The sequence below is a fragment of the Notothenia rossii genome (assembly GCF_949606895.1).
Source record: "Notothenia rossii genome assembly, chromosome: 9".
In the NCBI taxonomy this organism is placed as follows: Eukaryota; Metazoa; Chordata; class Actinopteri; order Perciformes; family Nototheniidae; genus Notothenia; species Notothenia rossii.
Genome location: NC_136907.1, coordinates 57,725,936 through 57,743,825, shown reverse-complemented (window position 1 = coordinate 57,743,825; position 17,890 = coordinate 57,725,936). Strand labels below are relative to the sequence as shown.

The following is a 17,890-nucleotide window of genomic DNA, read 5'->3' as shown; positions in this document are numbered from 1 at the left end:
TAATGTGTGCATGTGTGTGCATTTATTTGCAATTATTTGTATTTATGCACTTACCAGGGAACGAAAGCAGAAAGGAACCTTCGTCCGATTATCTTTGTCTTCCTCTCGGACTCATTAGAGCGACGCACAGGTCATCTTTTAAGACTTGTGGGACTTTCTCTTTAGCTTATTCTTTGGCAAATAATCATTTGTTTTTCGCTTTTGACACGACAAATTATATATTTTATATATGACATGTATGTTAGGTAGCTAGCATTGTCAGCTAACATTAAGGCGAATCCGAGCTGTCATTCATACAGTCCAAGTGCGGCTAAAGTTACGGATTTAAACGTACTGCGTTTCCAATAAGATGTCACAAGAGGAGCTTTTTTTGGACTCAGTAGCAGCAGGACAGGTAACGGAGAAAAAGAGCAGGAGTAACCTTGGTCTCATCGTCACTGGGTTGTTAGGAGGGTCACTGGTCGCCCTGTATGCAGTAGCGACTCCGTTTGTCACCCCTGCCCTGAGGAAAGTCTGCCTCCCGTTCGTCCCTGCCACCACGGCTCAGGTGGAGAATGTCCTCAGGGTGCTGCGAGTCAGAACAGGTCGCTTGGTGGACATAGGGAGTGGAGATGGAAGGATAGTAAGTGCTTTGTTGTCTTAACCTGTGGTAAACCAGTGGCAAACCTGTGGCAACGTGAGATTTAGTCAGCATGGATGACTGTGCTGAAGATATCTCCCCATTCTCACCAGCAATAACCTACAAAGTGTTACTCCCACAATACCAAACAGGAACATATGCATAAAGACTACAAAAAGAAGCAAAACAACTGCAAATAAAAGCAAGAAAATGATTAAAAGAAATACATAACAAAGGTCCATCCAAGTTGGTGAAGTTAAATGTCTTGTTTTGTCAGGCCTAAATCCAAATGTATTCATTTTTAATATGAAAACAAACAAAAGCAGGAATCTCCTTATTCCAGAGCCATTTTAGCCTAAAATATGTCTATTAAACATATTTTATATCTCTCCTAAAGTTCATATTAAGCTTATATTTTCTGGTTTATGTTTAGTTGTTTTCACATTAAAAACCAGTGAAATCTTAATATATATTTAAAAAAAAAAAAATCCACCTCTTGCAAATTCAAATTTAAGATACATCAGATAATACTCTCAAAATGAATACCATACTTGCTTTACATCCAACTGATGCTGCAGTTGCTGTATATTGTTAGTGATGTATTGAATTTCCCTTCACCCTCCTTCCTCTTGCAGGTGATAGCAGCAGCTAAGCATGGCTTTAAGGCGTCAGGCTTTGAGCTGAACCCCTGGCTGGTGTGGTATTCTCGCTACAAGGCCTTTAGAGAGGGAGTCCACCGCTCCACCTCCTTCCACATCTCTGACTTATGGAAGGTCAGTGAGACATGATTTGAACATACTATGTTGTGACTCGTCACCACAATTCATTTATTTTGACTACATAATTCTTTCTTTCTTTTTCTAGGTCAGTTTTGCTCAATACTCCAATGTTGTCATATTTGGAGTCCCTCAAATGGTGAGTCCCCATTTTCCCCCTACTTTAATGTTATCAAGACCCCAAGTTATAACTCTACCGCCTATAAGCTTTGCATTTGAATTGACAAATAAATATTTAAAATCCCTGTATGACTCTTGATATTCTTATACTTGATATTTTAATTGTTGCTGTCTGTATCTGCAGATGGACCAGCTGGAGGTGAAGCTTGCAAGCGAGTTACCTAGTACAGCCAAGGTGGTGGCATGCCGCTTTCCCTTTCCTACTTGGGTCCCTGAATGCACCGCCGGAGAGGGCATAGACACTGTTTGGGTGTACGATGCCAAGACATTTAAAACACAGTTGCAAAATGGCATGACAAGGGAAATGACACCAGAACCCAAAGATAAACCAGATTCACCCACATAAATGTAACTCTTATCTTGTTGAAAAATGTCATCATGCTTTTCAACACTGGGACAATCTCTTTTATTTTATTTTAAATCCACTACTGTGGGGTCGGCCTGAAGATGCTGGGAAGGACTGATTAAAAAAAAAGTGCTACAAAGTGTTATGTCTTTACACCACATGTCAGAGTACGATATTGGGCAAAGTAGGAAATAAGACTGGTTGACACTGCCCTTGGTGGGTGGTTACACTTACTCAAAGTCAGTTGTCTATGCAAAGATTTCCCAAATTGGGATCAATAAAGTATTTATTATCTTATTTTACAGTTATAACAGGATTATTTTACTCCCATGTTCACTTTTGGGGTGAATGATCAACTGGGCTTTTAATTTTGTATACGTGCTGGATTAAAGATAACATAAACTATGATTAATGAGAAAGTATAAGTTATGTTAAGCAATGTTTAATTGCGTAACTTTGATTACTTATAGAAAGTGTAATTCCTTTAGAGAAAGACAAAGTTCTAATATTGTCAAGTGGATTGAAAATAAAAGCAACCCTGTCTGGTAGAACTTTGTTTGTATTGTACAAACATTATTTTGCATGATAACCAGAAAACCTCTTGAACTGTCATATGTTTATACATGTTTATTTATGAAATAAAGTGATGTAATTATATACAGTCGGTCATTACCAAGCTGGTGGACTGCGTTTGACTGCCACCTAATGGTGTAAACACCACATAACAGCACGATGTGGAGTTGGACATGTCCTGACCGCTAGCTGAAGTACTATGAAGAGAAAAAGCTTTATTTAATTACGAAACGTATGGTCTCGTCGAGACCTTCGGAGCTTGAACTGAACAATAACTTAAGATGTTTACATGAAGATAGCAGGCGGTTGTCGCTTTCTTTTTACTGACTGACTGGCCTGACTTGTGGAGCAGGGCTGCATTATTAGCCAGTCAAGATGGACACCGCTGAGGAAGGTAGCTATGTTAAAACTTGATTAACATGTACGCTTTAACTAGTCAATAAAGATACTAACATTGTCTGTATCACACTCAAACCACCATGTCACTGCTGCCAGTGGGAATGCATGCTCCTACATTTCCTTTCACTTTGACCGAGGTTCACTAGAATTCTAGAAACCGCTAGCCAATTAGCATTAGCTAGCCAGCTAACTAGCTTCAACTTACTCCCGTTAGCTATCAGCTGTTGTAAAGTCAGCAACGTTAGGTTTCTGTTTGCGTTCACTTAAACTTACGTTGTATTGTCCACAAATATATGATGTGACATCTTAGAAGACAGCAGTTTTGCATTAAAGTAATTAATAGCTTATTATTAACGTCGGCAACACATTAGTATAGTTTAAAAACAACCGTTATTACGTACAGTATAATAACTAACGTTACATTCACACACTGGGTTGACCTGCCACGTTGACCAATGCTCGTGTTACAATGTAGAATACAATGTAATTGACATTCTAAAACATACAATTGTAATCTTACTATTGTCGTTCCTGGTACTTTTAAACAACACATTTACTCTGAGCACTATTTATGCTTTAAATGCATTACAGCCATTCGTTTCTGCGCTCACACTTTGTGATATAGTGTTCTAGTTAATATGAGTATAGCTTAATAAGTCAGTCAGTACATACTCAGGGTATCCCCACATGTCGTATGCTCTTTACCCTGGGCTAATTATAGTCATTTTATTTTGGTCATCCAGTGACACAGGTAATCCAAGAATTGCAGTTTGCCCTACTGTCATTGACCTACAAATGCAATCACAAATGTTTTTAGTTGCAACTCCTGAAACCATTGAGAGAGAAAAGTTTATGCAGAAAGCTTGCATGGTCTTAAAATTATTTTCAACTTTTGGCATTAAAGGTGTGTCATGAGTTTAGTTTAAGGCAAATTACTACTACATTTACTTGCACTATGGTATCACTTGCACTTTATTCATTGTACTATTTTGCTTATTTCTTTGTTCTAAGCGTATTGCATATGGCACTGTTAGCCTGGGACTTAAGATTGTCCTTACAACTATACTATAGCCGGCGCCATATAGATATAAGAGTTGCGACAGCGGAAGTCCAAAATGCTTGATCGTCACGTGGTTCAGGAAGACTCAATAGTTCCCCGGAAGTTCGTGGCGGGCAATTTGAATCACGATTTGAATGCATAAATAACAGGATAGAAACGCATTTTTGGTAATTACTGGTCAATAAAGGTTTTGATTTGCAATATTTATACAACATATTGATATGTGTATGTAGTTACATCAATTTTTTTTTTAAAGTAACATTTGCTAATATTTGAGGTTTAAGATAAAAAAAGAAATTGATACCAATTGGGGAAATGTTTACGCTGCAGCAGCAAAAGAGCAGGCATAGTATATTAGACAGTTAAAAGACAAGAATCAAACAATCGAAAATGTAAACATCTTAAATAGAAATAAAATAGCATTACAAAAAGTAGAAAATAGAAAGTGTGAACAGCTATCTTACCTGTTAACATATAAATGTTAGGCTAACATTGCCTTGGTTAAAGAGCCTGTTGTTTATTGCTTTGAATTCTTTAAAACAAATATTATCTTCTTAAACCTGTATGGTAGTCAGGAGCATCACATCCTAATGTTTATTGATATATTTAGAGGGAGGGGATGGGAAGGAAGGTTTCAAAATTCAGATTAGATTCATTTCTACCATTTCTTTAATTCATGGTGGTTTCAGTAATCCCCTGGTAATTGAGGACATAAGTAATCAAAATGAGTAATGTCATCTATGACTTTCAGAAAGGACAGGAGACCGACAGGTGCCTATCAATGATTGTCAACTGACAGCACAATGAGTCAAAGGACTAGCAGCAGCAGCATGATGATGTTAAATGTGTTGTTTTAGGAACATCCATTGTAAATAAATGGAATTCAATAAACATTGAATAGCGTGCATGCAGGTTGTCTGTGCCTTTTCCTCTGTGTTGTCCTGGCATATCGTCTCCCCCATGGTTTGCTGTGCTGCCGGGGGATGCTCCAATCGCTCAGAGAAAGGAGTACAAATGTTCGGCTTCCCCACTGACACAGAGAGGAGGAAAGAATGTCTGGCTCAAGTCAGCAGGAGCAATTTAACTATCACAAAAGACAGCAACAGCAACAACAACATATCTATAATCATATTTTTCACAAAACGAAGACCACACCATTTGGAAGCTTAACGTCTGTTTAATCAAAAATAAGGAACAGGGAGAGGCTTGCAAAACTCTGGGAGTTGAGACTCAGGTGCAGGGTGAGGATCTCATTGCAGGTCTTCAGGCTCCATTGAATCCCCCTGGGGTTCTTGTGATGAAAGAGGGAGACAAAGACAGCAGAAAGGGTTGGATACATCTATATAGCAACCTATAGGATAGGAAATTGCTGACCTATTTTAAACTTACCTTGTGTTTTCACTCTCACTTAAGTCCCTCTCCCTTTGCCATCAATCCAAAATCAGCTGAGCTGCAGCATAATACAGACAGGTAGGCTAATAATAAACAGAATCACAAGGACATTATATGACTCTGCTAAAAACACTCACCCATAAGTTACGTTTTTGTTTACTGTTTGGAAGTCTCAAATATGCACTATAAATCCATATCAATAGCGATGTATCACAAAAATAGCTCTCTTCCTTATTATTGTGTAACGTTAACTATATTATACTAGCTTGAACTCCAAGATGGATATCCTCATTTCACCAGCTCTACCCACTACAATCACACGCCCCAATGTTATATTTAACTAATATTTAACTCCCTCCATCCCGGATAAAAGCACGTTAAGAAGCCCCTTTTCTCTAATTCCACAACGTTGGGTTGAAATAACATTAGGAGAACGGATTAATAGGCTGTTCATGGTTATAGTGTGTTGCTAACTTTATCCGGTATCCTAGCCTAATCTGTTATCTGTAAACGTTCCCTAAATATATTGATTTAGGGATAATCCAATAATATCCGCAATATAAATCTTTAAACGTCTTCTTACCTTTAAAAGTCCAACACGAACGGTCTATTATGCTACAACTCTACTGCGCTGCTAGCCGCAGATAGCCTCAATAGTCAGCGGCAAGCTAACTTCCAGGGAACTATTGAGGGCTCCACGATCCGCCATTGCTGTAAAAAAACTTGTCCACTGGAGTGAACGAAGATGTCGTAACTCTTCTATTATATGGCTCTGGCTGTAGCTATGTGCGTTTGACTGTAAAAACGTTAATATTATCATTACAACTACACTGTAGCTATGTGCCTATGACTGTAAAAACTTTAAATCTTCATCTGTAGATAAAAATGCAACATGCCAAGTTAATGGAATGAAATATTTCAGGAGTATGATTTCATGTTATGATGTTGTGTACCTACAGCGGACATCTGTCGGGTATGTCGGTCGGAGGGTAGTCAGGACAAACCCCTCTTCCACCCCTGTGTCTGTACTGGCAGCATCAAGTTTATCCATCAAGAATGGTATGTCCAGTGACCCAAGTTACATTTAAAAGTGTATTGTTTGTTTATTTTCCTTTGCCTTTTCTCTGCCTAAAATACCTTTTTAAGGTTAGAGGTAGGTTGCTATCTGTTTAGATTTCCAAGCTGTCAATCTGTTAAAATGTTGTTGTAGTGTATTCCAACATGAGGAAATCATTCTCCAAGTTAGAAATAAGCAGGGACTCAAACAAAGACATAACTCTACTGGAATGTACCGGAATACAATTGAGAAGTAGTTACACAACTGAAAACAATATTAACTACCATATTCACAAGAACATGAAAAAGTTGTTGGACTTTAAAGGTGGGGTAGGTAATTTTGGAGAAACCAGCTTGAGTGCGCTAGAATTAGAAAATACACAGCCGGAAAAAATCTGCCACTTCCTTACAGAGCCCCTCCTCCAACACACACGAACGTGCACATGACCAATGAGGGCACGAGATAAGTTTGTGCACAGATGGAAGGCTGACAGGCAGGTAGGCCATCCAGTTATTTTAGCCGGGCCGGCAAAAATGATTGGTCGTGCTTTTTACAGTACTACGGCTTCCACAGATGACATTTTTTAATGGATCTTTTGTCAAAGCACTTAAGATATTCATTGCTATTGGGATGTGAAGAGCATTTCATGGAATATAACAAAAAGTGTATCTCGAGCCGGTTTCTCAAACTTACCTACCCCACCTTTAATGCAGTGATCAACACTCTTGTTTCTATAGGATTAAGCGAGTTAACTCAATATGTCTCCTTCTTTTCACAGCTTACTGCAGTGGTTGAAACACAGCAGAAAAGAATACTGTGAATTATGCAAACACAGGTTTGCATTTACACCAAGTAAGTTGTTTGGTGGTGAATTGGATCATTACACAAAACATGTATTAACTTCTGGTTTTGACAATGAAAATTTTTCCCCCTCACTTTCACCATCTGTCTTTTACCTCTCCTGTTGTCTTTCTCCAGTTTACTCTCCAGACATGCCATCCCGCTTGCCTGTCCAGGACATCTTTGCAGGGCTGGTCACCAGTATTGGAACAGCCATCAGATACTGGTTCCATTATACACTGGTGGCCTTTGCCTGGCTAGGGGTGGTGCCTCTGACAGCATGTAAGTCACACCAGTCCATTGTAAAAACAATGGACTCCTTTTTGTTGTTTGTGTTGTGTTTTTTAGGTTTTATTCAGTGTTAAACAAACAGATAATTCCAATAACATTTGAGAATTTGGATCATAGTTTTGAGTTTTTACAGTAGATGTCACCGTAAGAAATACTTTTCTGATTGTTGTTTTGTATACGTTTGCCTTTCTAACAGGTCGTATCTACAAGTGTTTATTTACCGGCTCTGTGAGCTCTCTCCTTACGCTGCCATTAGATATGCTTTCAACGTAAGTTTGCGTTTTCTTTCCCCTTCTCTCTAAAACTGTATTCTGTATGTTGTAAGTCTCCATATATTTTGTACAATGGAGTTCCATCAAGAAGATTAAGATCTGATTGGTGTTTCCTTAGTTTCCCTATACTCAATCCCCCATATTTTATTTTGTTCAACTCTAACAAAGTAATCTGTTAAATAGTTTTGATATCACTGGTCAAATCATAATGTTTTTTCTCTTCCTTGCAGGCAAAACCTGCTTGCTGACTGCCTCCAGGGCTGTTTTGTGGTCACTTGCACGCTGTGCGCCTTCATCAGCCTGGTGTGGCTTAGAGAGCAAATTGTCCATGGTGGCGCTCCTCAGTGGTTAGAGCAGAATCAACCGCCTCTGGTTCCTAACCAGCAGAACGGCCCTGCAGCAGCTAATGAGGTGAGTTCAGTTGCACAATAATTGCCAAATTGGTAATCATTACTATATTCAGTGTTGAGTCGCTGTTATTTTATCACTACTATTAATTGCATTTATGGACAAAATGCAGTTTTGTTATAAAATCTTTGCAGCAAAATAGGACTTAAGATAAGGTTCTTCACCTGAATACACAGAATTTTAATCCGCCTGTGTTGTATTTAGCTCTTCTATGCTGGATTTGCAGCTGCAACATTCATTTTTAGCAGTTGCTGCTGCAGGCAGATTGTTAAGCTTCAGGACTGCTTTCCAAAATGTTTAATTTATTTTTATTTGATAGGGAATATGCAATTGAACATTGTTCCACAGAGCTTGGCATGGATGTGCTGCACGGAGTTTATAGTGTTACAGCCACAAGACAACAAAAACTCAGTGGCCATTTCCCAATCTCGAGGAAACTGGCTTCCAAGCCAATATTTCAAGGATGCTATGTCACCGAGTGCCGCCGAAGGACTGTTCCAATCTCCAGCATACTTGGAATTCCACCGAGGCCGCGTCCTTGGTTTGGGGGTAATTTCGAGGCTGCACATGGGTAGACTTCGCGTCCTTAAAATCCCCACAATGCTTTGCGCACGGACCAATTTCCCCAAAACTGTGGCGGAAAATGTAAGGCGGTGCCTCTCATATGACGCACACCTGCACACTTGCTAGCCTGTTCCACTCTTCGATTTCCGAATGCCAGGAAGGATTCTTACCTAGCTTCTGAAGCAAGTGACTCGGAAGACATGTGCCACCAAGCAAGCATCCTCGCGATTGAGAAACGGCCAGAGGCTCAGTTTGCCACCCGCAACATATATTTGAGACGCTACACTTGAGAGACAAACTTAACCAAATATATCAGGCCCCTTCCACACGGAGACGAAAACGAACCGAAGTCGATATCAAAAAACTCTTCCGTCCACACGGAAACGGCTCAAGAAACGTGTCCGTCCACACGAGACCGCTCGATCAGCTGTAGTACATATGCCGGGCCTGTAAGTGGCGCCACAAAATACACCAAAAGCAGCGAATAAGACCCCCCGAGTATGGTTGCCTGTTTGCACTTCTGTTTATTCTCTGTGGTGGATTTAGCAACATGTAGTTCATGTAGTTCTCCATGTTCACTTGTTGCTGATGGTTGTGGTAGAGGAGTTGTAGATTTTGCGATAACATCTGTATCATGGTCAGTAGTGTCTGGAGCACGAACGCAACCCTGTGATCCGCCCTTTGTTGTTGTTGTTGTTGTTGTTGTTGGCGAAACACATCAGCAATGACGCGGGGGTGAGCAGGAGAGGTGAGGAGAGGCGGGGCTATGATCGTTTAGGGCATACACGCACGGTACCGCAAGCGTTAAGTTACCAGACCTTCCCACTTTGGGATGCGTTATCGTTTGAGGGTTCCGTTTCCGCGGTTCCGTTACGGCCTCGTGTAGACGAACCGTCCATACGATAAAGAACTATAGCGGATAACACCCGTTTCGTCTCCTAGTGTAACAACATTAGGGAAGTCCAGGCCAGCCACACCAGGGGCCGTCAGACCCAAAGCTTCCCCCTCTGAACTAAAGAGAAATACAAAAACAAAGCCACGAAAACTGGACCACAGTAAGAAATAAGGGTGAAATAAAGAGAAAGATCCTAACCTAAGGACGACTGAGCTCCACTGTGTCTGGCAGCAAAACAAGAAAGGGCGTGTTCTTCTTCTTCTTCTTCTTTCATGTTTATTGGCGTTGGCAAACCAACTTGTAGGTGCATTACCGCCACCAACTGGACTGGAGTGTGGACAAGAGACTAAGCAGAAAACAATAAACAAAAGAAACAAAACAAAGAACCAAAACTCTAGATTATTTTAAATGTATCAATTTCTCTTAGAAACTTAATAATCTCACAATATATATTGCCTGATGTTTTCCCTAACAGTCCTGATAGCGACAACTCATGGAATTATTCTTTCTTCAGTGTCTGGAAAAACACATTTCTCTGAGTACTACAGGACTGTCTCAGAAAATTAGAATATTGTGATAAAGTGCTTTATTTTCTGTAATGCAATTAAAAAAACAAAAATGTCATACATTCTGGATTCATTACAAATCAACTGAAATATTGCAAGCCTTTTATTATTTTAATATTGCTGATTATGGCATACAGCTTAAGAAAACTCAAAAATCCTATCTCAAAAAATTAGAATAGTTCCTCAGACCAAGTAAAAAAAAAAGATTTATAACAGCAAAACACAATCAAACATTTGAAAATGTCCATTAATGCACTCAGTACTTGGTTGGGAATCCTTTTGCACGGATTACTGCATCAATGCGGCGTGGCATGGAGGCAATCAGCCTGTGGCATTGCTGAGGTGTTATGGATGCCCAGGATGCTTCAATAGCGGCCTTTAGCTCATTAGCATTGTTGGGTCTGGTGTCTTTCAACTTCTTCTTCACAATACCCCACATATTCTCTATGGGGTTCAGGTCAGGGGAATTTGCAGGCCAATCGAGGACAGTAATGCCATGGTCAGTACACCAGTTACTGGTGGTTTTGGCACTGTGGGCAGGTGCCAGATCATGCTGGAAAATGAATTCCTCATCTCCATAGAGCTTTTCAGAAGACGGAAGCATGTAGTGCTCTAAAATCTCTTGGTACACAGCTGCATTTACTCTGGGCTTGATGAAACACAGTGGACCAACACCAGCAGCTGACATGGCTCCCCAAACCATCGCTGACTGTGGGAACTTCACACTGGATTTCAAGCAACTTGGATTTTGCTCCTCTCCAGCCTTTCTCCAGACTCTGGCGCCTTGACTTCCAAATGAAATACAAAACTTGCTTTCGTCTGAAAAGAGGACTTTGGACCACTGTGCAACTGTCCAGTGCTTCTTTTCCTTAGCCCAAGTCAGACGCCTCTTCCGTTGTCTTGAGTTCAGAAGTGGCTTGACCATGGGAATACGGCTATTGTAGCCCATTTCCCGGACACGTCTGTGAACAGTGACTTTTGATACCTGGACTCCAGCTTCAGTCCACTGTCTTTGAAGCTCCCCCAAATTCTGGAAGCGACTCTTCTTCACAATGCTGTTAAGGCTGCGGTCATCTCTCTTGGTTGTGCAGCGTTTCCTGCCACATTTCCCCCTTCCAACAGACTTTTTGTGGATGTGCTTTGAAACTGCACTCTGTGAACAGCTTGCTCTTTGAGAAATTTCTTTTTGTGTCTTACCCTCCTGATGGAGGGTGTCAATGACGGTCCTCTGGACAGCAGTCAGATCAGCAGTCTTCCCCATACTTGTGATTTAGTTTACTGAACCAAGCTGAGTGTTTTTCAAGGCTCAGGAAACCCTTGCAGGTGTTTCGAGTTAATTAGACGATTCAAGTGATTCGTTGAACACCCTACTAGTATACTTTTTCATGATATTCTAATATTCAGAGATAGGATATTTGAGTTTTCTTAAGCTGTATGCCATAATCAGCAATATTAAAATAATAAAAGGCTTGCAATATTTCAGTTGATTTGTAATGAATCCAGAATGTATGACATTTTTGTTTTTTTAATTGCATTACAGAAAATAAAGAACTTTATCACAATATTCTAATTTTCTGAGACAGTCCTGTATATTTCCTGCAAAGCACTAAAACATGCTCAACAGTTTCTGGCTGGCTACAGTGTATACACTTTCCGGTTGGATGCTTTCCTATTATACTTAATGTATGATTAAGACCTGTATGACCTATTCTCATCTGAGAAATGACATTTTCCTCCCTTCTTTTAAACCCCACCTTCCTTCCATCCCCCACATACCTTTTGAATTTTATAAAGATGTCTTCCTGTATCACTAAGGTCCCAATGATCTTGCCATGTTGTTTGTGCATATTTCTGTATGAATGTTTTAACCTCCGCTTTACTGAGTGGAACTTCTATGTCTATGTTCATACTTCTGAGTGTTTGTTTGGCCAGAATATCCACCTGTTCATTACCCTCCACACCAACATGAGCAGGAACCCAGATGAAACGAGTTGCTATGCCTTTGATTTGCATTTGATATAAAATTAGATATATTTCATTTATTATGTCGATTCTAGATGAAGATCTACCTGATCGTATACTCGATAATGCTGAAAAGCTGTCAGATGCAATTACACTATTATGTATTTCTTTCTCCTCTATCCATTTCAATGAAAGTACCAATGCCAACAACTCTGTGGTGTATACTGACACATGGTCTGTTACCCTTTTCTTGATATGTGTATTACTCACTGGGATATAAACTGCTGCCCCTGCACGCCCTGTCTCTGGATCTTTGGAACCATCTGTAAATATGATTGTTGAGTCTGAGTGATATCTTGCAAAAATAATTCTGGACTATGCGCCATACTGGTAGTTCTTTCTTTTCCTTTAACTCCCTTTGTATATTGAGGTCTACACTTGGCAATGGGAATAACCAGGATGGAATGGACGAGATTGGAACTGTGGGGCAATACTGTATTTGATTCAAACCTATACTTGCTGCTTTAACATCGCCAATCCATCCAAAACGTATTAAATGTGACTCATTGTGCTCCCAGCAGTCTTTCAAAAATATTTTTCGCAGGATGACTATCACTGTGCCCCAGAAGGTTTACCCAATATGCCAACATTAACTTCACTCTTCTTATCCTTAAAGGCATTTCTCCCATTTCCACCTGTATTGCTGATACTGGAGATGTTTTAAAAGCTCCACTACAAATTCTCAGGGCCTGAGCTTGTAGGACATCCAGTTTTTAAGGTTTGATTCTGCTGCTGCCATGAACGCTATACACCCATAATCGAATACAGGTCTCATGAGTGCCCAATACATATTCAGAGGTGATGACCTACTTGCTCCCCACTCCTGTCCCGCCAAACACCGAAGTACATTGTTGACTTTTTTACATTTATTTTGAACTTTTCCTATATGATTGCTCCATGTTAGCTTTCTGTCAAACCAAACACCAAGAAATCTTATTGTATTAACCTGTTCAAGAGGTTGCTCATACAATTTTAACGATATAGGAGCAATGTTATGCCGTTTTGTAAAACAAATGACCTGTGTCTTAGCTACTGACAGTTTGAATCCCCATTTATTTGTCCATTTCTCCACTTCCACTATTGCAGCTTGTATTTTCTTTCCAACATGTGCTACATTGCGGCCTTTTGCCCACAAAGCCCCATCATCTGCATACTAAGATTTTCCCATACTTGGATTAACTTGATTAAAAATGTCATGTATCATTATATTGAACAGCAACGGACTACACTACCTTGCGGAGTACCATTTTCCACAGCATAAACACTTGAATATTCTGCACCTACTCTTACTTGTATTTTTCTGTCCAGTAAAAAATTCATAACCCAATTATATGCATTGCCACCAATTCCCAATGATTTTAACTTGATTAGTAGTCCTTCCTTCCAGAGCATGTCATAAGCCTTTTCAATATCAAAGAAGACTGCAATCACTACTTCCTTGTTGGTCTGATGTCTGATTCTAAGCACAATATAGAATCCATTGTATTCTGACCCCTATGGAACCCACTTTGACATGGGGACAACAGAGCTTTACTTTCTAAGATATATGTTAACTAGGCTTGGGCGGTATGACGGTATTACGGTATACCAGGGTATTTCGAAATACCGTCGGTATGATTTTCAATACCGTGATGTCACAGATTGTGCGCCAAATCACAGATGCGTTTCATTCTATTACACTGACACGGAGTTTTGATAGGGACGACATTGGTTGTAATGCACAGCACGCGCCAGCAAAGGGCAGGGGAGGGCAGTCCGTCTTTCCCGCTCTCAGAGCTCAGCACAGAGCTGAGCTGAGCAAGATGGCGGCAGCATTTGCCGGCCCCGAACTCGGACAACTAGTAAAAAAGAAAAATGCCTCTGCGCCTGTTTGGGACTATTTTGGGTTTACTCGTCGCCAGTGACTTCATCCAGCACAACGAGAGACAGAGGCACTTCTTTGGGAATGTTTAAGACGGGGTGAGTGAGTGTTGACATTTTTTAATCCTATGCAACTGGTTGATGGTTTTGTAGTGGAGGTCGGACGGTTTTAAAAACGAAAGTATTAACGTGCTAAACATTCACGCAAGTAATCCAATGAATCAAATGGAAATAAGGTTTTTAACACATGCACGGAATAATATTGCCAAACTAGTTAGTGAATATAGCAAACTTTATTCAATAAGTCAAGTATTTACTCCCGGAAAATGTTTATGTATGATGATATATTGTTAACTTAGCTCACAATGGAAACAACGTCGGACATCTACAAACGCGTCCTGTATCCGATCTCAAAATGTGCCATTTGCACAATGTGTCATGTATGCAGTCCTTGTTTTGCACTTGCGCGCATGTCGCGGCACTTTGCGAGCGTCTACCGGCTCGGGCTGCATTTTACACCGAACATATAATATACCGTTCGAAACATCTATTTGCCGCCGAACGCCACCTCGCTCAAGTCGACCCAAGTCATACCGTCATTTACCGTATAACACGGTATGATGTCAGCAAGGTATGGCGGTATGAAAAAAATGATACCGCCCAAGTCTAATGTTAACCTTTCTGTAACCATTCTTTCCATGATTTTGCATAAATGAGATGTCAGGGCAATAGGCCTGTAGCTAGATGGATCTGAAGTGTCTTTCCCTGGCTTTAAGATGGGCACTATTATCGCTTGTTTCCACACTGAAGGAAGTTGGCCAGAATCCCACACCCTATTAAACAACCTTAACACAATGACTAGAGTGTTATCTGTCATGTGTTCCAACATTTTGTAACAAACACCATCTTTCCCAGGAGTGGTTTGATGAGCACTAATAATTGCTCTTCTCAACTCAAACATACTAAAATGCAGGTCCAACTGATCCCCTAACACTTCTACTCTATCCAATATTCTCGGGTTTTCCATGAGTGTATTATTTCTGCACTGCCTGGCTTCCTCTGTAAGGTTATCTGAACTATGAACTTTCCTAAATGTTTGAGCTAGAAGTTCCGCCTTTCCTAAATTTGTGACAGCCATTTTGTCCCCTCTGCTCAAAACTGGCAACTCATAATTCCTTCGAATTCCCCCCATTCTCCTAATCATGCCCCAAAGATCTGCAAGCTGTACTTCTCTTCCAATACTATTGCAATATTGCCTCCAAAAAGTGCGTTTTTGCGTTCTTATTGTTCTCCTTACTATAGCCTGGGCCCTTTTATACTGATTCAAAGCTGAAAGGGCGTGTTCTCCTCCAGCCTTCCTTTAGTATCAGAGATAATGGCAGATCTGGAACATCTGATCAAGCCAGAGCCAGGAACAGATCAGGAGCAGCTGGGCTAAGGGAGCAAAGAGGAGAGGAGAGGAGAGGAGAGAGAGAAAACACGAGGGGGAGCAATTGCCATATCATGTTCAAATCTTGTTCTATTTCGTATATGGCTTCGCCCTCTAAGGCTATCGCTATTGGGTAATCCCCCTGCGCCCCCGCGCAGCACTGAAACACTTGTAGTCCACGCCCACCCGCAAGGTGGGCCCCACCCTCGGGCCTCCTTCCGGTATAAATAGGAAGGAGGCCCGGCAATCTGCTCCCTCTTTTTTTACTGAAGCACAGCAATTGAGAATCATCATGAGCAACAACTGCGTCCGTGATTGTCCCTCATGTGGCTCTGGGTTCATAATGAGTTATGACCTGCAGAGATAAAAGCAGTATGCGAATCCTGCCGGGGGTCAGAGCACGCGTACGCGGCTCTAAACCAGCAGGTAGCATGCACACACTGCGCTCGTCTCCCCTCGGGCGACAGGAAGCGGAGAGCGGACACTCTTGCTGCTGTGGCCGAGGAGGACGATTGGCCCGTCCAGGCTTGCGAGCCCACGGACGGGGCCTCGTGTCCCTGGGGCAGAGTGCCGGGCAGGAGTCTGAAGCAACTCCTGCCCCGCCTCCCTCCACGGTTCACCGTTCGGTTCTCCCCTCCCTCCTCTCCCCCGGACGGGGGAGACAGAGTCGGAGCAGGGTGCCAGCTTGGCGGCCGAACATGCTTTCCCCCTCTCCGTCACCACAGCGCGGCGGCGTCTGTTACGGAGACGGCCAGAAAAGTGCTACTGGACGCTCCAATCAGCCCGGACGGGCTGTTCGGACCCCCGTTCCACACCATGGTGGAGTCCATGAAGACGGCTGCGGAACAGGTGGACAGCATTCGCCAGCATGTACAGCTGGCTCCAGTCGGCTGAGCTGCCACAGCGGCACCAACGCCTGCAGCAGCCGCGGCGTTCACGCCAGCCACAGGAGGCCGCAAGCGGAGAGACGCCCACAGCAACCGCCCCGACGGCTGCAGGGGCTCCGTCCCACGTCTCCGCTCCCCCGCCACCCCAGAGAAAGGGTCTCCCAGCGGCGAGTCAAAGGGGAGTGAGGCTCCCCCGCTCCTGGTCTGCTCCGCGAGAGCCTCCGAGGAAGCGGAGCCGGTAATTAAGCCGGCTGCCACTAATCTGTTGATTAAGTAGACAGCAGGACTCCCTGCAGAAACCTGCTGGTTTTAACCTATCGGTTAATAAACCTGCAGAGCTCGCGGCATTCCCCTGTCCGAGATACGCCTCCTACACACGGTCATAATAACCCATGAGCGCCGGTGTAACGCCTCATGTGGACAGCACTGCACACACCTCCACTCATCCCCTGAGCGTGTACACGCCTCATGATGACAGCCGGAGTGAAACGCAGCGTGTGGAGGTTTCCTCGCAGCCCTTTCGCCTCACGGGCAGCGGCGGCGAGGGCAATGGCGTGGCTCGTCGCCATGACGACCATTACAGCACATCACAGAGAAGCCAGAACGGGGGAATGAACAGTATTCCAGGCTGAGTGCCCCCAGCGGAAGCGCCCGCAGCGCCACGTCGCCAGGGCTCGCTGCAGAAGCCTGCTGGTTTTAACCTATCGGTTAATTAACTGCAGAGCTCGCTAATTAAGCCAGCTGCCACTAATCTGTTGATTACCAGCAGGGCTCGCTGCAGAAGCCTGCCCGTTTTAACCTCGGTTAATAACTTGCAGAGCTTGCGGCATTCCTCTGTCTGAGATACGCCTCCTACACACGGTCATAATAAACCCATGAGCGCCGTTATAACGCCTCATGTGGACAGCACACCTCCATCCATCCCCTGAGCGTGTACGCGCCTCATGAGAGTCGGAGTGAGACGCAGCGTGTGGAGGCCCCCGCGCAGCCCGTTCGGTCCAAGCCCACCTGGGGTTGCCTCACGCCCTGTGTAAACCAGCTGCCTATAACGGTCGGTTAATAGCCAGCAGGTCTTGTTGCTAAAGCCTGGTTTTAACCTGTGGGTTAATAAGTTTCAGAGCGCGCTAATTAAGCCAGCTGCCACTAATCTGTTGATTAGTAGACAACAGGGCTCGCTGCAGAAGCCTGGTTTTAACCTGTTGGTTAATAAACTACAGAGCTCGCGGCATTCCTCTGTCCGAGATACGCCTCGTACACACGGCCTTAATAAACCCATGAGCGCCGTTATAACGCCTCATGTGGGCAGCACTGCACACACCTCCATCCATCCCCTGAGCGTGTACACGCCTCATGATGAGAGTCGGAGTGAAACGCAGCGTGTGGAGGCTTCCTCGCAGCCCTTTCGCCTCACAGTGGCGGCGAGGGCAATGGCATCACAGAGAAGCCAGAACGGG

At 42.7% G+C, this 17,890-nt stretch overlaps 2 protein-coding genes across 3 annotated transcripts in view; both read left to right on the top strand.

Moving 5' to 3' along the window:
* The first annotated feature begins 127 nt into the window (after positions 1-127).
* On the top strand, positions 128-2,472 carry atpsckmt (fATP synthase c subunit lysine N-methyltransferase). The gene is made up of 4 exons (XM_079651311.1): positions 128-622; positions 1,255-1,392; positions 1,484-1,534; positions 1,700-2,472. The coding sequence occupies exons 1-4, from the start codon at positions 350-352 to the stop codon at positions 1,919-1,921; spliced, it is 684 nt and encodes a 227-aa protein (XP_079507437.1). The 5' UTR covers positions 128-349; the 3' UTR covers positions 1,922-2,472.
* A 148-nt stretch (positions 2,473-2,620) lies between these two features.
* LOC307020144 (E3 ubiquitin-protein ligase MARCHF6-like) overlaps positions 2,621-17,890 on the top strand; it is a 30,890-nt gene continuing 15,620 nt past the window's right edge. For both annotated transcript variants that reach the window (XM_079651309.1, XM_079651308.1), the window contains exons 1-6: positions 2,621-2,888; positions 6,305-6,404; positions 7,181-7,254; positions 7,381-7,524; positions 7,730-7,802; positions 8,036-8,216. In XM_079651309.1, the coding sequence (XP_079507435.1) occupies positions 2,870-2,888; positions 6,305-6,404; positions 7,181-7,254; positions 7,381-7,524; positions 7,730-7,802; positions 8,036-8,216 (591 nt within the window). In that variant the 5' untranslated portion in view covers positions 2,621-2,869. The remainder of the gene's footprint in view (positions 2,889-6,304; positions 6,405-7,180; positions 7,255-7,380; positions 7,525-7,729; positions 7,803-8,035; positions 8,217-17,890) is intronic.